Here is a 26,729-nt window from a genome sequence, read left to right on the forward strand (position 1 = left end):
CCACAGCGACCCCTGCCTAGCCCCTCGCAGCACAGCCAGCCACGAGCCCCTCTCAACCAGTGACCCGCGCACGCCAGAACCATAGGAGGCCCCCACAGAGAAACACGCACACCCAGAACCATAGGAGGCCCCCACAGCACAGCCACACTGACCTCACTACACAGCACAAAACTTGAGGCCTTCACAACTCGCACACCAAATTCAATAACAACTATACCATGCATCAACACAACACACCACATTCCCTCCACACACAGCCCTTCTCTCACACACTCCACAACCACTGCACAACACACCAAACTCCACCACTGGCCAGTTCTTGCACAGTGGGTTTCCAGGTGTCAGGTTTTGAACTGGACTGTCCAGTATTTGAGGGTTCTGTCCAGGGAAAAAATTAAGAAAATACTGGACACGGAAAATGTCCGGTATTTTCTAATTAGGTAAGTTTTATTATTATTAGGAGTATCAGTACGTAGTTGCATACTGCCAGGCTGGTAGACACGCTCACGCTGCGTGAGCGTGTCTACCAGCCAGGAAGTATGCAACTACACGAGGGGGCAGCAGAGGTGGGGCTGGGCAGGGCCAGGAGGGAATCCCCAGGGCCGGACTCGCTGGTGCTTCGCTGGAACCGTACACAGAATAGGCAGCATCCCGGGATCTGCGTGCGCCCGGGTCAGTCCCGCTCTCCCCCCGCTCTCTCCTTCTCCCACCGGCCAACCCCGCTCCCCCTGGCCAGCCCTGCTTCCCGTCAGCTGGTTCCCCCCGATCTTCCCCTGCCAGCTCTGCGCCTCCCAGCCAGACCTGCTTCCCTTCAGCCGGTCTCCCTCCCAGCCAGCTTCGCTGCCTCCAACCCTCCCCTCCTCCCCTCTGCCGCCAGCCCTGCTTCCTGCAAGTCGGTTTCACACACACACACACACACACACACACACACACACACCCCCTCTGCCGCCAGCCCTGCTTCCTGCAAGTCGGTTTCACACACACACACACACACACACACACACACACCCCCTCTCCTGGCCAGCCCTGCTCTCCTCCTGGCCGGTGTCCCCCCCCATCTGAGATCAAGTGTGTCCGGTATTTATTTTAAGCCACCTGGTAACCCTATTGCACAGACACTCTGTAACACTGAAGCTCCTCACACAACATAACCACAGTGAACCCCTATCCACCTACAAAAGCCATGGCACATCACAACCACGTTATTTATTTAGTCATTTAAAATATTTTTATCCCGGCTCTCTAAAATATACGAGGCAGCTTACAACATTTTTTAAAACACACTGTGTGTGGGTGGGTGGGTGAAATACAGGACTCCAAAGGGGGTTCATAAAACCTTCTAAAACACCTCTAGAGGAGGGACACACACACACACACACACATAACTAAATACCAATAAAAGCACAGATAAAATGGCTTTGGCCTGGCGCTGAAACAACGCCAACGTTGGCACCAGGTGACTGTCCCGGGGGAGAGAATTCTATAGCCTAGAGGCAAAGGCTGAGAAGGCTCTGCTCAGCATAAATGTCAACCTTATCTTCATAAGTGGAGGAACACGGAGCAGAACCTCCTGACCTGACCTGAATCCGCGGGCGAGTTCGTATGGGAGAAGATGGTCCTTCAAATACCCTGGTCTCAACCCATGTAAGGCTTTATAAGTCAGAACCAAGACCTTGAATTGTGCCTGGAAACACACCGGAACCCAGTGCAGCTGCCGGAGCACTGGCATAATGTGCTCCGTGTAACAAGAATTAGTTAAAACTCAAGCGGCTGCATACTGGACCAGTTGAGGCTTCCAAAAACTCTTAAAAGGCAGCCCCACATAGATTGGGGCTTGCATATCACAAACATCCATAGTGAGCCACCACAATTGCCACAAGTCCACTAAACCTGTGGCAGAATGGACCTCTCTGTATTTACACACTACATATTATTGTAGTGTACAAAATATGTTTTGTAGGGTATTTGAAAACTAATAACCTGCTGGTAAATAATATCATGGTGAAGTACATGTAACAACATTATATGTAAAGCTGTAAACATACGCATGCTGTTTTAATGTTTGTGAGAAACCCAGGATTGGAGTAAAAACAAAGCATTTTGAGGTACCCCAATTTACAAAGCAAGTGATAAAAAGCCTGTCACTAGTAAGATTTGCACCCCAAAATCTGGGGTGCTTGAACTGGGGTGGTATGGATATATGGTGTGGAATCATGGACACATGGTTTTCACTTTCAGCACTCAAACTATAAGAATTGTTCCAGCATTTCTGCCTGGAATATCATGGCCACAACACCTAGTCACATCTCAGAAAACAATCACTCCAGTCTATCCACACAGCACAAGTACAATGATCCTTAAAACAAAATCCATGATAATTAACAGCACCACACTACCCACGCAGGAAACACAATCGTACTCCATAAAAACTACATGGATGTCTACACAACACATAATACCACATTACACAAAACCACACTAAACTCCCACATATAGCAGACAATTCACTTTTGTAAAGATTTATAGAACTGGTGATCGAGGCACCCAAGAGTTCCACTGGCTTAGTAAGAATATCTGTGTGATGTAGTTTCACCATGATAGCTTTCCATCTCATATAGAGCTTAGCTATAGTGCTTAAGGCAGGACTACTCCACACACACAGCCTGTGAGCCGCATGCAGAACACACTCCACAATCGTGAGGCATCTCCCAGGTGAGGTGAGCATTGAAAGATGCAAGCAGAAGGGCTGGCTGGAACAGACGGGTACAGGGTGTCAGTGTTTCTAGCCCCCAGGAAGGAGGTGCCAGGGCATTGTGGGAAGTACTGGCTGCTTAGCTTTGTGGTCAGAGCCTGAGAGGTGCTGACTGGCTCACACTGACCACGTTCGGGTCCAGTGCTGCAGCTTAAAGGCTTAATCTTTGTATTCATGCCCATCAGTGTGAAAGAAGATTGTATATGCAATCACACTTAAGTTGCAGCCCTTCACATCTGCTTCATCACTGTGGTCCTTGGGGCTTCCAAAGTTGAATAGCCCTGGCTTAAGGTATTCTTGGGGGCTTGTCACTTGGAGCTATGGCATAAGGTGCCAAGCGTAAGCACTGATTTCCACACACAGATTATGCTCTACAATTATTTCTGAATCAATGGACATTCATATGGCTTTTCACTGACTTAAAAATTCACTCAAGAGTTTAGAGAAGGAGATTGCACTGATCTAACTAAATATATCTGGAAACCAGATTTGTTAAAAATAATTGAAATGTCTGTGTATAAGTGGGGTGAGGGTTGCCAGGTGTTCGGTTTTGAACCGGACAGTCCAGTGTTTGAGCTTTCTATAGGAAATAAATTGAGAAAATATAAATGTCTGGTATTTTCTAAATAAGATGTAATGTAGATTGTGCTGTGATGTCAGGTGTGTCCGGTATTTTTGTTGAAACCATCTGGCAACCCTAAATGGGGTCTAATTTAGAGCAGGACTGAAGCTGGTGTATTTTACTAACTAGAGGGACCAGGTAGGCCTCTAGATGTTTCTTCCACCAAAACTGAGAAAAAGGCCCTCATCTCTAATTCATTCCAAGCCACCTGCATATGTTCCAAATGTATCTTTTTCCAACTTTAATGTTTGTGCTGCCTTCTGTTAAACTTCATAATCATTCCTTAAACCATACTTCTTTCATGAAGTGTAATCTTATTGGAGAAACATCAACTCCTGACCTTGCTCTTTATTATTTGCTTTGTTAGACAAGAGCTCTGCAGGAGGGAGAGTGCTATAAATATAAATTGTATGTGATATTAAACAAAGTATGTACCAAAAGAGTCTGAATCTCCAGTAGAATCCTGCAGGCATAACAAACAAATCACATAACTCTGATGCTTGTTTACCTGGAGAAAAGTAGGAGTTGGTGGCAAAGTGGCTTGAGCCACTAATTTTGCTCATACAAGAGAGGAAGTGGCTGCTACAGAACATCTCCTCCTTCAGCTTTCTCCTATACAGACCTGAATCAGTGGTCTCCTATTCCAACTACTCCCAAACCTATAGACCCTAGGGTTGGCAGCTGTCCAGTATTGAACCAGACAGTTCTGTATTTTCACCTCCTGTCCGGTAAAAAAACTCAGAAAATACCAGACACCAAAAACGTCTGGTACTTTCTGATTTTCTCCCGGCCAGGAGACGAAAATCCCGGGCTGTCCGACTCAATACGGAGGCAGCCTGGCAACCCTAGTGCTGACTGGGTTCTGCAGGGGAGCTGTCCGGCCTGGCGCAGGGAGGCAAGATGGCGGGGCAGCTGACGGCAACCTGTTAGGGCCAAAAAGTCTCATCACACATTTCTTAAAGGGGCCACGCTGGTTTGGTTTTTTTGGTTTGGTTTTGGTGTGGTTTGGTTGGTTGGTTGGTTGGTTGGTTTTTTTTGCTTAACAATTCTCAGGGTCCTTTTTTTTCAGTATTTTTTCTGAAACCACCTGTCAACCCTAATAGACCTCCTTACACTATTGCCTCCCACCCATCCATGTAAATAGGTACGAACATTATTACCAATACGCTTGCTTTGAGATGCTATCTGATGTTTCTGTCTGAACTGTTTTTTCTCTCTTTTAAAATACAATTTCACAGAGAGGTTTTCTTCTATATGTTGTACTATGCTAATCATACTGTGGAATCTCATCTGGAATAATGAATTAATAATATTATCCTCTGTGTGTAATTCAAAAAGCTTAACTACTTTTTTTCTTATTCCAGAAATTACACTTTTATCTGCATAAGTATCAGCCAAAATCAAGTGAGGAGATTCTGATAGTACAGTATGTTTCAGTCATTCCCATTTACAACTTATTTTGACATTTGAAAAGTCCATTAATTTAACCCACTCCAAATTACAGATGGACCTGAAGTGTACATGTATGTACACTCTCTGTCTCTTTCTTTTCTATTTCCAGCAGAGTCAAATTTGTTTCCTAGCATGTCAGCATTTAAAAGCTCTTATCCTCTATAATCCAAATTATAGCTCAAAACCAGAACAATTTTACTAGCATCCTAAATACAAGCAACCAAATTCATCTCTGGAATAATACTACTACTGTATATACAATGTGCATTATTTCATGAATGAATTTTACCCAAGAAGTTTTATTTCAAAACTATGAAATAGATTTTAAAAAGACAGTGGTCAAGATATTTTTATTTACCATCTCCTCGAAATAGACTTTAAAATCAGCCCTCGATATAAATAAGCAATATTGGTTCTAAATTGCTCAAAGTAGTGCAAATGTAGGGGTATTTCAATCTTACAACACACAGTTATTTCATGGAACTTGTATGTGCAACACCTGTGTCCCTCTCTGAAAATGTGTATTTCAGCTGAGAATTTTGCTGTTGAATATGAAGTACATGGCAATATCTGATAGTCTGCTGTGAATTTTTGTAGGGTGACCCAAATCTGCCAGTAAAAGTTATTTATTCATTATGATTAAACCTACCTGTATAATGTCTGAATATCTTAACTATACGCAGATAGAATATAGATTGGCAGGGACCCCACAAGCCAGTGCCATGGTGCAAGGCTGGTGTGTGGCCCTTCCTTTCTATCCTATAGTATTCTGCATTATTCCTCACATGTTGGGCTTGAGTTGCTAGCTTTAACGTAGAGGGAGGTAGGAGGCATGGAGTGAAGTATCTTGAGCCTCTAATTGTTTTCCAAGAGCAGAGAAATGGCTACCAAAGAACAACTCCTCCTTCAGTCTTCTCTTTCCCAACCCAGAGCCTTTCATTTCCGACTCCCCTCCAACATGCTATCTCCTTTTTATGTGCAGTTTAATCCTCTTCCCACCTCTACCAAAATCTAATGACTACTTTCCTCCATGTCACCAAATCCCTCAAAACCACAACCTCTCTTCTACCTAGTTCTTTAGTCAAAGCCCTGGGATCCCCAAACCTCCTTAACTCCAAATACTCTCCTTGTGGCCCACCAAGCTCTTCTAATTGTGTCTTCCCTTCCTGTCTCTGCCAAACACCCTCAGCTCACCAAACCCTACTCTTTGCCTCAGTGCTCCTCTTGGTTCCCCAAACAGTGGCTTCATCACAGAATCTTCCGAAGATGTTTTTGAAATGTTGGCAATTATGATGTATAGAGCACGACATTCAAAAAGGAACACTATGAATCCCTGCTCACTGCTTTGTGAATCTTTAAATGTGTGTGCATCAAAGCATATGTCATGTATCCTTCTAAAATATTCAGGAGATAAGGGGTGACAAGACTGAATTATTTATGAACCCATAGTTGTTATGGCTATACTTAGCATTGTCTCTGGATCTACAGAATGCTACAAAAGCAAAGTTCTCTAATATGTCTGTTTATTTATATGTAGAATGGTGGAAACAGCAATCAGATTGCAAAGAAAGCATGAAAATTATCTGGTAGGATTTTATTATGTTTCTTTTGCAGCAAAACCAGTCATGTGGAGCAATGTGTGTCATTTAAAACATTAAAATAACATTTTTACTGTTTCTAATGTTCTATATAAATATACAATGACTTATATAGATATTTTGTGCTAAATAATTCTGTTGAAAGTCCAGTGATGTTTAACAAACTGCAATCTCCTCTCTCCCTCTTAATCTTTACAGGTGTCTTCCAGAAAATTATCAAGTACAGAAAACGTTCTGCAATGACCTTAATATCCCTATGATAATACTCTAAGAACAAGAATGGAAGTAAATGTATATAGCAATTCAACTATTGTAAACAGTACATCTGTTAATCATAAACAGTTAGAAGGGCATAGCATTTGGGAAGTCATTACAATTGCTACTGTCACAGCAATTGTAAGCCTAATAACCATAGTGGGAAACATTCTTGTAATGATATCCTTCAAAGTCAACAGTCAACTCAAAACTGTTAACAATTATTACTTGCTCAGCCTTGCTTGTGCAGACCTCATCATTGGAATATTTTCTATGAATCTCTACACATCTTATATACTAATAGGCCATTGGTCTCTTGGAAGTCTGGCCTGTGATCTGTGGCTAGCACTGGACTATGTGGCTAGCAATGCCTCAGTAATGAATTTGCTTGTTATTAGTTTTGATCGATACTTTTCCATCACAAGACCTCTAACCTACAGGGCTAAGCGTACTCCCAAAAGGGCTGGCATAATGATTGGTCTAGCTTGGTTAATTTCCTTTATTTTGTGGGCACCACCAATCTTATGCTGGCAGTATTTTGTGGGGGAGCGAACTGTCCCACCTGAAGAATGCCAGATACAATTTTTGTATGAACCCATTATCACCTTTGGCACCGCAATTGCTGCTTTCTACATCCCAGTGTCAGTGATGACTATTTTATATTGCCGCATTTATAAAGAGACTGAGAAACGTACCAAGGACCTTGCTGAACTACAAGGCTCTGAATCTGTGGCAGAACTTGAGATGATAAAACCCCAGAAAGCTCTTCTGAAGTCCTGTTTTAGTTGCAAGCAACAAAATTTAGCCAAAAGGGAGAGGTGTCAGGCTTCATGGTCTTCATCCAGTCGAAGCACTTCAGCCACTGCAAAAGCACCTCAAACACCAAATACTTGTAATGATTGGTCTAAGGCAGAGCAGCTAACCACTTGTAGCAGCTATGCATCCTCAGAAGAAGAGGACAAACCTGCCACTGATTCAGTAACTTTTCAAGTAACTTACAAGAGTCCAGACAAAGGTAGGAAAGAAGAATTTAATGAAAAGGAGAATAAGGAAGTTTTTATCAAAGACCACCATATGGAAACTAATTTTGAGACACAGAAGTACTTTCTTTCTCCAGCCAAAAGCGAAGTGCAAAAAAGTCCAAAATGTGTGGCCTATAAATTCCACTTGGTGGTTAAGGCTGATGGCACACAGGAAACCAACAATGGTTGCCGAAAAGTAAAAATAACTCCTTGTTCTGCTGCTTTATCAAAGGACCCTTCCATCAAGAGCATGGATCCAAATTTAAGTAACCAAATCACTAAAAGGAAAAGAATGGTTCTTATAAAGGAGCGCAAAGCAGCCCAGACTTTAAGTGCCATTCTTCTAGCTTTTATCATCACTTGGACTCCCTACAATATAATGGTTTTGGTCTCCACATTTTGCTCAGACTGCATTCCTCTAACACTGTGGCACCTTGGATATTGGCTTTGCTATGTGAATAGCACTGTTAACCCTATTTGTTATGCTCTCTGTAACAAAACTTTCCGAAAAACTTTTAAGATGCTGCTCTTCTGTCAATGGAAAAAGAAGAAAGTGGAAGAGAAGTTGTATTGGCAGGGTAATACCAAACTGCTATAATTGAAATAGACAATGCGAGCAAAACATAAACAGTATTGACATTATTCACACGTCGTAAATTGGCTGCAGTTCTTTCTTTTCAAAAGTTGTTCCTTTACATGTCTGGGGACAAAAATTCCTGCACGGGAAAGCCAAATTTTGCATAATGACAGTCTTGTGCATGGGTTCAAGAGGGAAGCAGCAGGTGCTGTGATTGTCTATGGGTGTCAGCAGTCATTCTGTGAAGATGCATTATTGCCAACAATCTTAGGATCCTGTGGTGTTCCCCTTCAGCCAGAGAATGAGTACAGTGAATCATAGACCCTGACCTGTTGGGTCATCCAGACCATCTTCAGTTGCAAGACTGTTTTCCTCTGTATTTTCTAATGTTTTGTCTATTCTATTTTTATATGTCTGTAGCAATGGACCTTACACTAGTTCCCTTGTGACACTAGTCCATAGCCTGAGGAAATGGAACAAGAAGCACTTAAAGGTGAAAACAGCAGTACCCAAAATAACGTATTGGGAGATCCTTTGGCCCCCAAATGGGCAAAACCTGTTAAGGGCAAGTGTAATCCTAAAAAAATTGTTCTGTTTCAGGACAGTGTTTCTGAGTGGAGGGGAGAGCTCACAGGTGATATAATATACACTGTTGTTTGTATATTAAGAACCCAGTGTCAATACCAGGGCTGTCATGCAAAGTACCACCTGTAAACAAATAGCAGAAATTTCTGAATTTGTATTTCTTCATATACCGGGAGTTTTAGTTTTTTTAAATGCACACTAGCAGTGCAAAGTGACTGTACAAAATGGAATTCATTGCACTTCACACTTAATTTATTTTATTTACTATTATACAGCACATAAATAAAAATAAATCTCTCTTTAATTCCCCTGCTCCCACTCAGAAATCTACCATTAGTTTAATGAGACACAGAACACAGGAAAAAACATAAATTGATGTCATGTAGTCATCAGTATATCATGAGACTATTAAAAATACTGAGAAAATTGGTATTACTGGAAAATGAAAACAGGATTTTTGTGACTCACCTCTGAGTGTTCTATATTAATTGTTATATTGTTTAGCATTTATATAGCACTTTTGATCTTCATTTTACAAATATTACCTAATTAATATTTGGAATTATTTGTTCTCTTGGAGTTAGATCTTCTGGGCTAGTCGAAATGCTCAGTTGGGGAAAACTAGCTGTTAAAACATCTTTGTGGCTCCTGGATTCTGGGACCAGTGTGTTCAGGCCAGCCCTGGTGCAGTGGGACCAGCGTGTTCAGCCCCCGCGTGCCAATGGACTGTTCCAGAAACGGAGGTTTGTGGGGCCTACGGGTTCTCACTGATGCCTCTCCTGCAAAAAGAGTGGGTGGTTAGAGATGATATGATAGTACTGGGCTGCATGAAGTATTCCATTTGGTAGGAGAAGCCCTTATATAAATGGGTTCTCTGTCATTACAGTCACTTGCAGTGCAAAGCTGGTGGAGTGGGGTAATGTGTATCTCACTACAGAATAATAAAATTAAGTGCCAAAATCCCGTTTGGAAACAAAGGAAGTGGCAAGAGAAATCAGAGGGCATAAAAATCTGAGCATAAATAAATATTTTTTAAAGGGACAACAAAATAAACATCCTGTAAGAAATTACAAATATTGAACTAGAGATGAGCCCACATCACAAGGTCTATCTAGCCTTTATCCAAATTTAGGGGTATTTGGATCAAGAGTTTTGATTTGGGCCCATCTCAATATTACATCTCAGAATATATTTAATATGATAACGGTGTGACATGAAATACTTGCACAGTGCAGAGATAATGCATCAGATTTCATGCTAGTTATCCTGAATTTGTCACTGTTTTCAGTAAAATTTGTTTTCAGTGGAGTTGAAAATTTAATTAATAGTAGTTATCATGAAAGACATGTTTTTCCATAACTATCCAATTAATTAATGTCAATGTCCATTGTGTAAGTAATTTTAAAATATTCCTAATTTTTAGAGGAAAAATATGCCAATGAAAGGCTAGTGATATGTGAAAAAAATATTTTGAATTCAACATGATTGATTTTGAAGTACATTATATTGTCTGAGTTACTTCTGGCACTTTGGCATATGATTATTAAAGGGAAACGTGGGTTTTTATAAAGACCCTTTTGTTGATTTTTCCTCTGTCACCATCCAGAGCTTTTTCTGTGTATAGTGGATGTGTCCTAACTGGTAATTATAGTGGGTTTATCTTATTTTTCATTGGATGAAACACGCAAGTAGAGTGTTTGATTCAACACAATATTAACGTACACATCAATGACAAAAGCTATAGTAAAGGCAAAATGTATAAGGCTGTACCAATTCTTGCTAGCTGCAATGTTGTTGCTAAAGTAAAGCATTGGCTTCTACTTCTGAAGTTAAATGGGATATTTTCGTTGCCCCTTTTTGGCTTCTGTTAAACAAGAGTGTTTTGTAAACGTTTATGGACTATGTGCTGAATAGATGTATAAGGTAGATTATATAGCGATGGATGCAATTATGTCAGTTCAATGTAATTGTGAAATATGTGCTCAAATTATGCTGCTAGCATCTGAGACGTTACATTGCCAAACCAGGAGGTATGTTGTAAATACCTGGAATTATATAAAGAAATATAGGATGTTTATGCTTTCCTGTTATATAGTATGGTAACATGAGGCTCAACAAAACATAATTTAGTAGTTAATTATATCTAATTTTCAAGTTCTGTAAAGCTCCCTTTTAAACTTAATGTGGACTAAAATGCTTACCATCTACATTATCTGGATTCCTGTTCTTTACACGTCTATTCATTTTGATAACTGGTTATGAACTAGGGACCTTGTAAAGAGATCTTTTGGGTAAAATGTTTATATCTTTAAGTAAGTGTTCCCCAAGCCAATCACACAAATATGTTTAAGAACTAATCCTTATTCAAAATACAAATGTCATTTCCTCTCTCTTTCTTTACACTTCCAGTCCCTTTCCCCTAAAATGTATTAAATAAGGTAGCCCTGACTCTTCTTTAGATTTCTTTGTTCTTGAAGATGCTCTAGTGTAGAATATTTAATTAAAATCGGTATATAGTCACCTTTTTGTGGGAACTCAGGACTCAACAGAGCCTAGACTGAGCTCAAAAAACCTTCTTTTGTGGAAAAATCCTGTTGAATTCAAGAAGGATGTTACCAAAAGAGTTTTACAGAAATTATTCTAACTAACCTATAGAATTTGAGAAAGAATTATCTTTTCATTAGAAGTTTTAAATCAACCTACAGGTTTCAATAGAAAATCATACCCATGCCACAGTATTCCTCAGATTGGTTTAAACATTTTATAGAAGGAAGATCAATCTTACTTAAATTTTTAAAGATTTTTCTACCAGATCATTTTTGTTCTTCATTTCTTTTAATCAGAGATAGGTCCAAACTGAGACCCTGGTCAGAACAATGTGAATTGCAGGGGCACATGGTTCTGGATTGAGATGTGAACGTGTACTTCAAACAACAATCCTGTTCCAAAATCCAAGCGCTTCCATCTCATTCCTGAAGTTGAGGGGAAAAAATCAGATTCTGATCCTATATGAGAATTCAGCATCATGAAAAGGCCTCATCTCTACTTTTACTTATATCTAATCTATGTATTACTTATTATGGGCATTTTCCAGAAAACCATGATATTCCTTCCCACCCATATTTGGTACATAACTATTTTAAATTAATTGTACAGATCAAACTTATTTAATATGTTTAAGTACACATGTTCCTAAGGATAGTAACGCTTGAAAAGCTTTCTACCTGCTACAAGCAAAAAGTAAAAATATCAGTGAGACAAGGTACGTGATTTAAATGTGATAAACGAGAACACACTACAGCAATTAAAGCATCTCAGGTAATGCTGGAAAATGCTGGTGTTGTCTTAGAGAAGAGTCATAGAATCATAGAATCCTAGGGCTGAAAGAGACCTCAGGAGGTCATCAAGTCCAGCCCCTTGCCCAAAGCAGGACCAATCCCAACTAAATCACCCCTGCCAGGGCTTTGTCAAGCCAAGACTTAAACACTTCTAGGGATGGAGATTCCACCACCTCCCTAGGTAACCCATCCCAGTGCTTCGTCACCCTCCTAGTGAAATAGATTTTCCTAATATCCAACCTAGACCTCCCCCACCGTAACTGGAGACCATTGCTCCTGGTTCTGCCATCCGTCACAACTGTCACTACAAAGTGAAGTGTTTATTATGGGAAAGTAGAGCTGAACCAAAAACCCAGACCCCAAAGCCCTCTAACTTCAGCAGAGTTTGAAGTTTGAATCCAGATTCTGATTTGAACTCTGGACCAGGTCTAAATCCAAATACTCTGCAAAACTTTGGGGTTTCCAAAATCCAAATCTGGAGCTGAATTTTCAAGAATTTCTTGCTTGAATGTGTGGATAAAAATCAATTTGTAGGAAGAGAGTATAGATTTGATGTAACTTGTTTGATACCATTTCTTTGATAAACCACAGAAATTCTTCAGAGGTGAATTGAGTTGTTTATACTAATAATATGTTCAGGAACTTCTGTCCATAAAAATAATAATCTTGACATTTCCACTGTCTGCAGTGATATAACAGAATTCATACAGAATACTTCACGCTATTTAGAATGAGCATCTATGGCAAATAAAAACAGCATATATCTCATAAATGGTTCATTATAATCTATATGGATTCATGACAATGGTGACTTACATTCCAAAGGAATATGTTAAGCTTGACATTGACACACATATGAAAGACACTGCAAAACAATCTGGACACCACACAAAATTCCTGGAAAGAACTTTCGTTTTTACAATTCCTGGATGGCCTTCATCAAATTCTTTGAATATACATGACCTGGGGCCTGGGCTTTGTAGGACTAACCACTCTTCTGCCACATATTAGGCAACCTTGATATATACTTAACTGTTCTTTTCAAGCAAAGAAACCTGGAAACAGTTTTTCGTGTGTACACACCATCCATTCATCATATGTCATACATTCAAGCCAGTACTGGATCACTTACAATTTTGTGTTTTACCATGGCATTTGTCACTGGCAATGATTCAGTTTATGCCAGTTTATGAATCTATTGATATTGCAATTTCTAGCACACTTTTTTGAATCAAATCATCTTAGGCTTTGTCTTCACACTTTAAAGTGTAAAGCACTGCAGCATGTCTACAGCAGGAATGCTGGGAGAGAGCTCTCCCTGCCCTCTGCGTAAACCACCTCCAAGAGGGGACTAGCTAAGCTGGAAGCACAGCTCCCAGCACAGTTTTACACTGGGTCTATGTCTAGACTGCCCCCTCCTGTGCAAAAAAATATGCAAATGAGGCAAAGCATGGAATATCACTGTGCTCTGTTTTTGCCCAAGAGGCTTTTGCACAAAAACTGGCCACTCACTAATTATGCAAATGAGGCACAGCAATATTCCATGCTTTACTTCATTTGCATATTTCTTGCGCAAAACAGCGCAGTATAGACATAGCCTGGCACTTTTAAGTATTGTAACTTGCTGTGCTCAGTGTGTGTGTGGTATTTCACACCCTAAGCTAGAAAATTTCAGTGCAGTAATGTTCCTGCGTAGGCTTAGCCTCAGCAAATTATTGGTTTTGGATTGCTTCGTTCTGCAGAACTCACTCTACTGGTCTCTTAATTCACCGTTTAAACTCCCTACAAACTGGCAATGCTCTGTTAATTTCCAGGCTTCAGCCACATATTCAGAAATTGTTACATTTTCTTTTTTATTCCATTTAAAAAAGCAGAAACACTCTTTAGACACCACTGGATATTTGGAGAGACGATTTTGTAGACTTTTCACAATCTCATCAAATATTTCGTGTGTGGATTTAATAGGGAGTGTTAGGCTATGTGGCAGGTTACAAATTAGTATCCATTACACTTAGTAAAACCACCATCTTTTCTCATCAATTATACTGTAATCCCTCCTGTTCACTAGCTCCAGTGTGAGATTATTCAGCATAGGGGAAGCCTTGTGACTTCTTACACAGCTGTGGGAGGCTAGGCCTGAGGCTCCTTGGTGTGCTCTGTGTTGTATATTAGTGTGTTTGTATCTCAGACCAGACCTACTTGGACAACCCACCAGGAACAAGCTTTATTCTGTAAAAAAACACAGAACAGGATCACAGTTCAGCAGCCCCTCCTCTCCATATGCAGCCTGTACGCTGCTTCTAGCACAGTCCCTGATGAGACCCTGCTGGGGGCAGAAGGTACATCCTGGAAGGAACCATGAAGTTCTCCCAATATGCCGGAGTTTGTAATCCACAACTTATAGTTCCCAGAGCTGCTGCTGAAGCACACTAGGCTTTGGGCTACAATACTATTAGCAATTATATACTATACCAGTCTCTTAATAATAGCTGGCTAGTCCTCTACTGAACTATCAAATAAGTCCATTTTCCCCAAAGAGCCAAACATTTGCAACCTTTAAAAATGTATGTAAATGCACAGTTAAGTTCAAATCCCAGAGGTTATTGGGTCCAATTTTCTCTGTAGTTTTACTTAGGATATATCCACACTATGCAGCTTTTTAGCGACAAGGCTTCTGTAATACTGCTTGTCCGCACTTTTGTTGACAAAAAATATTCTCACCCCCAATAAGGGGATTTCACTTTATTAACAGCAGAGCACTCCTGCGACCAAAACAGCATTCATACTTCCACTTACTGCAGCAAAATTTTGTCATTCATGGGGGGATTTTAAAACACCCCTGAATGAAAAAAGTTGTGTCAATCAAGTGCAAGTATAAACATACTCATAGCTTCTGCTTCACTGTATTACTGCATTAGAATCCCATTCTCATCACTAATGCTGTGTCTTTCGCTCTTTACTCAATAAATGTAATACGAAGAACCACATAGACACAGTGGGGTTCATTTAACTGGATTTACTAACTATATATTTGCTAGCATGTAAGTATTTGGGGTGAGGGAGGAATTTTCCCCTGGGTTAAACTGGCAATGACCTTGTGGGAGGAGAGCGGTTACCTTCCTTTGCGGCATGGGGAACAGGTCAATTGCAAGTTTAAATCAGTGTAAATAGGGGGGCCGACAGAATTGCCAAGCCCCTGGGTGAGTTGTGGGGAGGGCCGACTCCACGCTCCCAGAAGGAGTGGAAGGGGTAGGGCTAGGGCAGCCATACCTCAGCATGGCCCAGACCACACCATATCCCTCCAGCCCTTAAAGCCACCTAGAGCACACTGCCCAGGGCTCTGGCAGTGGTTTAAAGGGCCTGGGGCTATGTCTCCCACAGTTGCACCGGCCAGGAGCCGTGGGCCTTTTTGAATTGCTGGGTCCCTCCCAGGCAATTACTCCCGCAGTGGTGGGCCTGGTGTACATGGTGACTTCTCTGTAACTTGAAGTCTCTCAATCATATTTTATGTGATGCCTTGGAATGAGATTTCATGTTACTGTCGGTCACCGAGGGCATGGGGAGTCATTGGGCCCTGCACCCCATCTGCAGTCAGATGTGACTTTCAGCCATCAGGTAGAACAGAAAGATTATTAGTCAACAGTGATACAGCGTAAAACAGACTTGTCGGCATAGTCACCAGTAGCTGTCAGTACAATCCATCTTGGAGAGAGAGGGGCCCAGAGCTAGTGACCTGACCCTCTCTCTGCCCTCCCCAAGCCATCTGAGAGAAGCTCACACATCTAGCAGCCTGGTCCCAGTCATCCCTTCATCCTCCAGCCTTTGTCCTGCTTCCCAGGAAAAAGGCATCACCTGTCCATACTCCCTCCTTGCTCAGGTTACAAAGGGCACCGGTCATTAGGTATGTGCAGGCAACTGGGGTAGCCTTCCTCAGTGAGAGTAACACCTGAAATTCCCATCACCATCTAGGCAATGCCCTGGGAAACTGAGGCACACACACAGAGTTACTGTAGAACACTAGAACTCACATACAACATGACAAGGTGAATAAAACTCCCAGTTAAACACACTGTCACTCACAGATTTTAACTAAAGTCTAGTGTCTCCTATTAGTACTTCATGTTGCACATTTCCATCTACACAGAGACAAGTAGGAAGTTGTCTAAAAATTCAGAAAGGCTACTTTTTCCAATCTCCCCAAATTGCTCGGGCCCACTCTCTGAATGTGTAAATGTACAAAATGTTCAGTAATTATCCATATCTCCTCCCCATTACAGTACTTCTCTTCATTTATTTGAGCATTAAAAAGTCAGATGATGCAATATAAGCATGTGAATTATATTAATTTATCTCCTGAAGCCCTTACCTGTGTTTTAAATTCCTGGTTTCTTTTGCAGTACAAGGTAAAAAAAAATATTATTGCAATTTAGCTTCTTAATTTCACATTCTATTTCTCATCTCTCGGATTATCCTCTGTTGATCCTCCCTAGGTGCTGTAATTTCTTTAAATTAATAATTTAGATGCACATTATCACACTTCTACTATTTTAAAAACAATCCACAAGCATTTTATGGAAAACTCCAAATATAAAAGATATCTTAATTATTACACTAGTGACTTCCATACAATAACAATAAAAATGAACAGAAAAGGATGCTGTAGATGCCAGATAGATATTCTGGTGATACAGAGTAGAACTGAGTGAAGATAAATCTATTTATATGTACAACCCCCCGAGAACTTTCCAGATTGTTTTAAGATAAATCCTTTTCTTTATACTTTTAAAAGTGATTAATTTAATATAGTTTAATAACCGCTAAAGAACAATATATTATATTTCATATTAAAATTCAGTAATATTATGTTTCATATTCTTAACAAGAAAAATGTCTTAGTTATGATATATTTGAGAGAGTTTGTATGCCTGTCTGTGTGTGTTTGTCTGTTTAACCAAGAACTCCTCTCAAGAGCTAGGACCACCAAATTCGGTATACAGCTTTCTGTTATCATAACTTAAAGCAAGGTCCAGGAAAATGGGATGTGCCTGGAACAGGATTGCTTCTCATAAAACCGTATAGAAAAGAGACAGCATCCCCAGGCAGCTGAAAGGGGCTGATTAGGGGTGCTCCTTCCTGTTCAGGACTACCCCATCCCTGAGCCTTCCACCTCATCCAGGCACCCTTTATGGAAGGCAGGGGGACTGAAGCTCCCCCCCACCCCATTTGTCCAGGACCATTGGGCTGTTCCACTTCATCAGAAAGCGAGGGGAAAGTGCACAGGTTGGTGCATTTCTCACTCTGGCTGGGAAGCGCAGAGGACAGACAAATTTGGACCTGCCATAGCAAAGTGACATGCACTCCCTCTCCTGTCTGTGCCCGATGGAGCTGCAGCAGATTTCTTCTCATAAAACCAAATAGAAAAGAGGAAGAATCATCAAATCAAGTACAGTTCTCAAAACTGACATAACTGAGCGAACGTTGAAGGACGTTCATGGAGGGCAGGGGCTCCTGGCAGTCCCAGCACAGAACTGCCACAGCATCTCCATTCTGCTAGGATAACAAGAGGCTGTGCCTCTCCTCCTAGCTGTGGCAGCTCTCTGCTATGGCGGGGGGTGGCGGGGGAGAAGAGGGAATGACTCCACCCAGCCTTTGCACCCAACCTGGAGCTACCCCAAAACTGCTGCTGCCACGAGACAAGTGGTCCTTTCGTCATCCCGACCCAGCCTAACCTGAACCTGCCCCAGCCAGGGGACATTCACCCAACCCCAGGTATGCCTCAAGTTGCTGTGGTGAGAGAAGGCTGGAATAGTCTTCTTTCCCTGGGACAGCCTGCATACTGAATCTCTCATCCCCAATCCTACCCAGAGCAATGATTTAAATGAAGCATGTGCATTTTCATTTTATTTTCCAAAAAACAAAAATTAATTGGGCTTAGAACCTGAGCAACACCAGGCAAATCTTCTTGTGTTTAAATAATGTGAAAGTTGAATAACAACATCCAAAACTAGAAAATATGAAATAAGGCTAATACTTAGAGCTCTTCATAGATACAAAATGTGTATCTGCATCTGATTCTCAAAAAATGATTCATAGATTTGCAGGGCTTTAGATATAAAATTTGTCTCCCTATCCATCTGCAATTCATAAAAATAGTCTCCAGCAGTTGACATCTGTGGATGCAGTTATCTGTGTTTATAAAGCAGGTATTTGCGGATCTGCAGGGCTCTACTTATACTCTGTTCTTAACTCACAATAATATGAAGAAAAGGCTAGAAATATATCATGAATCGGGGGAGAAGCAACACTTTAATATTGTCTCTATATTAGAGTATCATCCTGCAAAATTTCATTTTAAAATGAAGCAAAACTGCCACACAGAAATAAACAGAGAAATATATTAAGAATATAAAGATTTCTTTTTAATTGTATTGCAACAGCTCTAAAATTACCATTTTGTTTTCAATTTTTAAAAACTGATCACCACGTTTTATCTTGGAGAGAATTTTATAATTATTGTAAACCCAGGAGATAGGACTTTCTAATAGAAAGGCTAATAAGATTGCTAATAGGGTGCGTCTAGACTACAGGGTTTTTTTTTTTTAAAAAGGGCCATTTTTCCGAAAAAACTTAACTGCTATTGTGTTCTTTCGAAAAAAAAATTGGAAGGACAGAAGGGGTTTTCTGAATGGTAAACCTCATTCTATGAGGAAAAACGCCTTTTCTGAAAGAAAAAAGGCGTGTGTGGACATGGAAGAGGGAGTTTTTTCAGAAGAACAGGAAAGCGGAAAAAAGCACAGGTACCCTGGTGGCCACTCCGTCCTTAGTAATCACAGCTTAAATGTGAGATAGCATCCATTCAGTATGAACACTATCTTTTGAAAAAGCAGATCACTTTTTCGATGCGCTTTGGCAGTGTGGACACTCTCTTTTGGATGAAGTTTTTTGGAAGATCTTTTCCAGAAAAGCTTCTTCTGAAAGAAGCCTGCAGTTTAGATAAACCCCAATTCTAACTAGTCTAATAAAAATAAAGAATGTTCTTTGTTGGATATTTTGTTCTATTGAAGCTCACCAAAAAAGGGAACAGGGGAAGGAACTAACAGGCGAGAGAAGCCATGTGATGTATGACTCAGGGAGACACTTAAGTATTGAAATTTCTTTACTATAGATGTTGTAAACTCAGAAACTTAATATGCGCGCACACACACACACACACACACACAGTGTGTGACTTTGCAAGACACATGAAAATGAGCAATTGTGTAAATGTGAAATCCAAACATGAATACTCATATAAGGAAAACACTCTCCTCACATTTGTGTATGTTGCCGCCCTCTACTGGATGCAATATGTCAGATCATATCAGTCCTCTCTTCTAGCCAACGCAGCTGAGCTGTTTCTTTGAGTCACATAGTAAAGGCCCGTGTTTACGCCTGACCCTTGTCCTATTACTAGATGTAGACAGATGACAGTCATGCCCGAAGTTCCAGTCCAGCAAGTTATTTCAGCACAAAATTTATTTACTGGTAGAACTAAATTCTGAATATTCAGGAAGATCTATAGCAGATTCATGTCATAATTAATCTAGGATTCACAAAGCAGATTCATTAATTCACAGATAGCCTGCTTTCTCCTCTCCTCAAGATAATAAATAAAATGAACTATAAAAAAAAGTTTTTGTCTTTAGACGGTATTCTTCCTTGTGTGCTCTGAATAGTGATAATTGAAATAGTGCATTTATTATTTGGTATCACAAGAATCCAAAATTAGTACATCTAATCAACTGGTGTCTGAATCAGAGAGAGGAATGTACCACACCACATAGATCTAAATGGCCCGGATTTCTGGGAGAGATTCAGGATTTGAATCCAGAGCCAGATCTGAAGTTTGTCATTTGATTTTAACACTGTTGCATGTGGAATAGAAACTCTGGGAAAAAAAACCTTGGAATGCTCAAAGTCTGCGCCTGAATTTTGTAGCATGAGTTCATCTTTATTTTGAAATTAGTTTTAGAGTTTCTGCAAGAAATAGTCACAGAAAGTAATTAAGCTATAGTAAACAAAAAGTGAACTGATGGACTCTATTCAAGAGATCAAGAAAACTTTTCAAAAGAGATTTTTAGAAGTTGATTTTATTGTCTCACTTTATAATGAAATAATATTATCTACAATTCATCTTTTTGACAAGGACAAGCCTTAGTAGGACACTGCTCAGGGTCAATGGGCTTGACCATCATCCAGGCAAACTTGCACAAATGTTCCTTAGTACAGTCTTTCTGCCAGTATATAACATTCCTGCGGTTTAGATTTGCTCCAGCACAAGAATCATACCACCACCCTCCCCCTGGAATGCCGTTATACTCTATTTTGGCACAATTCTGAAAATAGTTATCATTGTCTCTGTCTTTTGTAGTGAACTTTTGATTATCATGGAGATAAGCTTCTGTATCCTGGGTTAGGGCATCAGCAGCATTTCCTTTGTATAGGCCAAGCCTGATTCTGTATTGAGACTCCTCATCTTCTATTTTGAATGGTTCATATTCTCCCCATTTGATTTCAGCGTTTAGGTCTACAAGTTTGACCCGAAGTATATAGGGCCTTGCTGTGTTAGTTAACTGATAAACATATTCATTCCCTAACCAGTAGTTGTCATGAACTGAGCCAAATCCATACTTGTAGTCCTGCCATAGCCTATCAAAGTCCACAGTGCTATTGGCTGTAATATGCTGAATTACGGTCCACCCACCATCTTGCATATTACAGTAAGTAACAATAGGCTCTTTCATTGGCTGAATGACATAAAGACCATCCTTGGCGCTTCGTTCAGAGTGCTGAAAAATCTCGTAACAATCTCTTGGATATTCTATGGGGGAGAAAGAAAAGTATGTTTAAAATGTTGCTCTCGACTTGTAAATCTCTCAAAATTCTGGACTTTAAATTTCAGAATTAATGAACTATTGTCTTATCAGTATTTGACAAGGACATAGTGGGTATGTCTAGACTGCATCCCTTTTGGCAGAGGGATGCAGATTAGGCAGGTCGACATTGCAAATGAAGCGGGGATTTAAATATCCCATGCTTAATTTGCATAAAAATGGCCATCGTTTTTCCCGACTCAGCACTTTGTCAGCAAAAAGAGGCAGTCTAGAGGGGGATCTGTCAAGAAAGCAAGCCTTTTTCAACAGATCCTGTAAACCTACTTGCAGGAGGCATAAGGGATCTGTCGAAAAATGCTTTCTTTCTCAACAGATCCCCCTCTAGACTGCCTCTTTTTGCTGACAGAGGGATGCAGTCTAGACAAACCCAGTATGGCCACATTCTTCAGCCCATACATGGGCCACCAGCTAAAATCAATGGAAGCAGTTCAGCAAATAATCAGGGCAGAATATAAGGGAGATTTATAAAAGGCAAAAAAAAAAAAAAAGACTCGCTCAACTCTGATTGCCTTTCAATGACAATATGGTAATTAGCTACTATTCATGTCTCTGAAAATCTCCTGTGTCATATAATCCATACTCAAACTCTGTATCAGGAATGCAGCCCTATTTTGCTGATAGAAATATAGGTAGAATGGGCAAAAAAAGAGAGCAAAAGAGTATTGCACAACTTTCACAAATTCAGAAGAATAGAACAAAGTGGCAAACCTAGAAATTCACTTCAGACCCAGATTTTTTCATGTATAAATAGCTAGATCTTGACACTTATTGTGGTTTGTTAATTTTAGCTGGTGTTGTATTCATGAAACTACATTAGGCTGTGGCCAATGGGGAACTAATAAAATACTGAACACCAATAAAAGAAAAACAGATTAAATGTTTTTCACTTCATTGTGAATATAAAAAATTTACGGGATAAACTTGTATGTATACAGAAATTGTATGTTTCTGAGGGCTTAGGTGGGATAAAAGTGGCACATAGACCTTGGACTGGCCCTCTGCTTAAAGGTGAATTTCACCTTTTATGAACAAATCTTATGTAAATCACTGATAACGTCCTGTTAAGGCATCAAAGGAACCTTTGATTTACTCATATTGATTTCAAGCTGCTCTGAAAGAAAGTCACAATGTCTGGTTTTTGAGCTAAGAAGTACACATATACATCTCAGCAATTCCTCTTTTGTAGGGAAGGATATTATTTATTATCTGTGTCATTAACCAGAGACTCACACATGATGTTGTCGCTTGTATAGATGTGTGGACAGAGTTGGCACCGGGGCTGATTGCAGAGGTGGATTCCTGGATGAGTATGTTTGAGGTGTGCTGTGTGGTTGCTGGAAAGAATTTGTTTGAGATTAGGGGGCTGTCTGTAGGTGAGGACAGGTGTGTACCTCAAGGCCTGTGAGAGTGAGGGATCATTTTCCAGGATAGGTTGTAGATTGTTAATCAACCCTGGTGCCAACTCTGTCCACACATCTATACAAGTGACATCATCACAGGACCTAACCACATAAGCCACCACATCAGAGGCTCTTAAAACTGCACATTCACTAATGTGATCCATGCCATCAAGTGCCAGCAATGCCCCACTGCCATGTATACTGGCCAAACTGTACAGTCTCTACAACAAAGGATTAATGGACACAAATCAGATATTCAAAATGGTAACATACAGAAACCTGTTAGGGAACATTTCAACTTGCCTGGGCTCTCACTAAGGATATGTCTAGACTATATGGCTCTGTCGCCAGAGCCATGTAGATTAGTTTACTAGACATACCCAAATGAAGTGGCAATTTAAATAATCACCGCTTCATTTAAATTAAAATGGCCACCGGGCTGAGCTGATCAGCTGTTTGTTGGCTCAGCGCGCTAGTCTGCGCGCTCCGTGGTCGACATCAAAAGCATTTGTCGACTGCCCCGGTAAACCTCATCCCACAAGGCATAATGAGGCAGTCGACAAATGCCTTTGATGTCGACCGCGGAGCGTCCAGACTAGCACGCTGAGCCGACAAACAGCTGATCAGCTCAGCGTGGCAGCCATTTTAATTTAAATGAAGCGGCGATTATTTAAATTGCCACTTCATTTGGGTATGTCTAGTAAACTGGCAACAGAGCCATGTAGTATAGACATACCCTAATGGAGCTAAAAGTGTCTGTATTATTTTAAAGCAATTTCAAAAGTCCCCTGGAAAGAGAAACTACAGAACTGGGTTTCACTTACAAGTCTGACATCTTGAATAGAGGTTTAAACAAAGACTTGTCCTAGACAGGCTGTGACCTTTCACATCCTATTGACATAAAATGATAAGCACCAGGTACTTAGAATACTTATAGCCCTCTCTATTAGTCTCATTTAGCATGGACACTCTAACTGACATTTTTTCTCCATTTTTTTTCTCTCTCCTTCCCTCCCCATCCCCTCTCTTTCTCTGTTTATTTGCAACCTGGACCCCTCTACGCCATTCATCTGAAGAAGTGGGTTGTGCCTACGAAAGCTCATGGTTCCATCTATATTTTTTGTTAGTCTCTAAGGTGCTACAGGACTATTTGCTGTTTTTTAAGCTTTTCCAGATTATCAGAGTCCCCAACATGCTATTGCAGAGTATTCTGAGAGGATGACATAATTCACAGCATCTGGGCTCTATGTTTCTTTACTCATAGAAGTCACTAACCAGAGGTGAAAGTAAGCAGGTGCACTCTGGTGCCCAGCTCCAACAAGAGCTGCAGGGAGCTATTTAAAGAGCTGGCAGGGACCCGAGTTGCAATAGGACAGTACCTGTAAGAAATTTTAAGTTATTTTCACCGCTGTCCCTAAGGATGCATCTACACTGCACCCATACCTCAAACTGAATAGCTTATTTTGAGTCAATTTTGAAATAGGTTATTTCAAAATTTGATGCTGTCTACACAGCACTTATTTTGAAATAATTTGCTATTCCGAAACATCCCTTACTCCTCATGGAATGAAGTTTACAGGGATGTCAGAATAGCAAGCCCGTTACATTTCAAAATAACAGGTGCGCTCAAAAGATGCGGAATAGCTATTTGGTATCCGAAAATAGCACTGCAGTCTAGATGTAGCCTAACAGTCCTTGCACTGATCATATGTCTATGACTTTTTCTTTTCTCAGGGAAAGATCAATTAAAATACTGATCAATTAATATACTGAAGCTTATCAGAGTTGAGACCATCAACAGATCAGAGGAACACTAAAGAAATGAACTCCAAGAAGGTACTTGGAAAAAAAACATATTCTGGGAAGAGAAAGGAACTAAAACCTTTTGTAAATAAACAGTTTTTAAACTTTTAATATATTTTGAGATCTGTGAATAAAAGGCATTATAAATTGCTAACTAGTATCATGAATATTTATTATTAAGTCTTTATCTTTGACTGTCGAATGCTCATCAATGTTGTGAAGTATTCACAGACTATAGTAGTGAATGCATAGTAAAAAGGATAGTAAAGACTTTAAAGTAAAATACATCCATCTCCACCACTCCCTGTCTAGCTGAGTACCTTTTTCATTGATGTTACTCAATCTCTGGTAGCCGCCTGGAGGGAGAAGGTGGGCATTAGCAAGCACCACAGTTTCTTCACTACTTGTCCACACAGCACATTTAAAGAGTAACAGTAGAATAAATCCCACTGAACTTCTCAAATTCATCTTCTTCGGAGTCAGTCCCTCTGCAGATACACAGTAAAAACAGAACACTGACAGTCATTTAAAATTAAATTATTTATTACTTGAAGAAATAAAAAAATGCTTGAAGGTGACCAAAAGACCTGCTAAAAATAGAGCCAGTCTAAACCAAAATAGGCTTTTCTCCTCCCACACATCCCGATTTCTCAATGCATGATGTTGCATTTCTCTCAGTTCATTTTTATAGGTAGCACTGTCCCATCATTTGGAATACACATTATCTTGTTCTTTTACACAGTCAATACGACATAACACAATTTTGTATCTGATTAAAAACCAATAGAAAATAATGTAATGACAAAGTGTTTAAATTTAAAAAGCACACCTCACATTTATCAGATCTGATGCTCCATATCCCCTGAAAGTGATCTGTACTGGTTCTAGGGGACAGAACGAAGAGCTAGCACATGCAAAACACCAGCTCCACATGCTGTCTATGTATGAAGCAGTATTAATTAGACAGCATGGTGTACAAACTGCGGAGAATATTTTCTGGCATTTGTGCTTACAGGAGCTCTTTTAGTCTATAATTAGTATAAACTTCCACCTGTGGCTGCAGGAAACATGTCAGCTAGGCTGAGGCCAAATGAAGAAAACCAACCTGTGGATTTGGGGTTTGAAAAAAGCAAAAAGGACTTTCCTTCAACCAGGTTTTCCCTAAGCAAAACCACAAAGGTATCTTGCAGTCAAAATGCAATATATTACATAAAGCATTTTCCACAATCACATTTCCTTCTCCTCCCTGTGGATTATCTGACTCTTAGATTAGTAAGTTTTTCTGGCCCTATTCAAATCTAAATAGGGCCAGTAACAATTTATAAATTGGTTTTGGTTTGTTTTTAACTCAAGTTCATCCAAGTTTTAATGTCTAGAAAATAACTAATGAAAACTTACTGGAATTGTTTTTATAAATAAACACTCCAAATGCAGGACTATACTGATACAGCAAAGTGCATGCTTAACTTGCAGCATGAACTTTACTTTCATGGAAGTCAGTGAGATGTAAGCATCTGTTTAAAATGAAGCAGACGGATTAAAAACGATTAAGAAAACAATTGAAGAAAAGAGTGAGGCAGACAACTTACCTTTAGTTTCAAGTGAAGACTCAGAAAGAAAAAGCTGAGACAAATCACAGAGCTAATTCTTTGCAACTGTACTTTGCCTGCTGCTGAAGTCCAGGTGAACAGCTCAGCCCTATCTCAAAATCAAAAGGCTTGCAAAAGTGCATCTTCCTGATTTCATTGTGTGTTCTTGGACTAGCGGACTTTACTCTGACACATTGCATTTGTGAGTAAGCACACTGAATTAAAAATATACAAAGTTACATGAAGTTTAAAATGCCATCATTAAAACTGAAACCTCTGTGATTAGTGAGTGTACACAGTGCTGATGATCACTGAATATTTAGGATCCAATGCCACAAGTGCTTAAGTTCATTCCTATTCAGTGCAACACTAAGACCTGCTTCATTTTGAGCAGATACAGAGAGTAACATGCTGAAAGTTAAGCACAGGAGTGTATCGGGAGTGTTCTGCATTTTCAGTTTTTATTTGGGGGGGGAAAAACCCCAAACAATTCTGGGAATTTTTCATTGGTTATTTTTCAAACATTGAAACTGGGTGAAATTGGATAAACAAACAAACAAACAAAACGGGAGGGGGAGAAGGGAATTAGGGGGAAAAGAAAAAAACTTTAGTAATATATATTTTATTACAGTATAATTGTTTTGTTTCTCTCAGAACTATTAGTTTTTCCAGAAATCTTGGTCTGTGTACACCCACATAATTTTCTTAAACTATTCTCACTCATGTTGAACCTCTTGCTGTCTTGGATGTAGTCCAGGTTTGAAATAGACCCAGGAGGTGCATGCAGAGCTCGCTGTGCCACT

The 26,729-nt window shown here is 40.1% G+C and overlaps 2 protein-coding genes across 4 annotated transcripts; one reads left to right on the plus strand and one right to left on the minus strand.

Annotated features, from left to right (window-relative positions):
• Positions 1-130: 130 nt before the first annotated feature.
• On the plus strand, positions 131-11,234 carry CHRM5 (cholinergic receptor muscarinic 5). 2 transcript variants are annotated; one of them, XM_075927060.1, is made up of 2 exons: positions 131-672; positions 6,623-11,234. In XM_075927060.1, exon 2 carries the CDS (start codon positions 6,704-6,706, stop codon positions 8,297-8,299), a length of 1,596 nt encoding a protein of 531 aa, XP_075783175.1. In that variant the 5' UTR covers positions 131-672; positions 6,623-6,703; the 3' UTR covers positions 8,300-11,234. The 2 variants fall into 2 exon arrangements, with proteins under 2 accessions (XP_075783175.1, XP_006132744.2); XM_006132682.4 differs by lacking the exon at positions 131-672 and adding an exon at positions 942-1,644.
• A 9,037-nt stretch (positions 11,235-20,271) lies between these two features.
• On the minus strand, positions 20,272-26,412 carry LOC102452591 (fibrinogen-like protein 1-like protein). Of its 2 annotated transcripts, XM_006132680.4 has the most exons (3): positions 25,927-26,412; positions 24,658-24,825; positions 20,272-21,061 (listed from the first exon to the last, which is right to left on the minus strand). In XM_006132680.4, exons 2-3 carry the CDS (start codon positions 24,803-24,805, stop codon positions 20,364-20,366), a joined length of 846 nt encoding a protein of 281 aa, XP_006132742.2. In that variant the 5' UTR covers positions 24,806-24,825; positions 25,927-26,412; the 3' UTR covers positions 20,272-20,363. The 2 variants fall into 2 exon arrangements, with proteins under 2 accessions (XP_006132742.2, XP_075783176.1); XM_075927061.1 differs by lacking the exon at positions 25,927-26,412 and having other exon boundaries at positions 24,658-25,914.
• Between the last annotated feature and the right edge of the window lie 317 nt (positions 26,413-26,729).

The sequence above is a fragment of the Pelodiscus sinensis genome, chromosome 4 (genome assembly GCF_049634645.1).
Source record: "Pelodiscus sinensis isolate JC-2024 chromosome 4, ASM4963464v1, whole genome shotgun sequence".
In the NCBI taxonomy this organism is placed as follows: Eukaryota; Metazoa; Chordata; order Testudines; family Trionychidae; genus Pelodiscus; species Pelodiscus sinensis.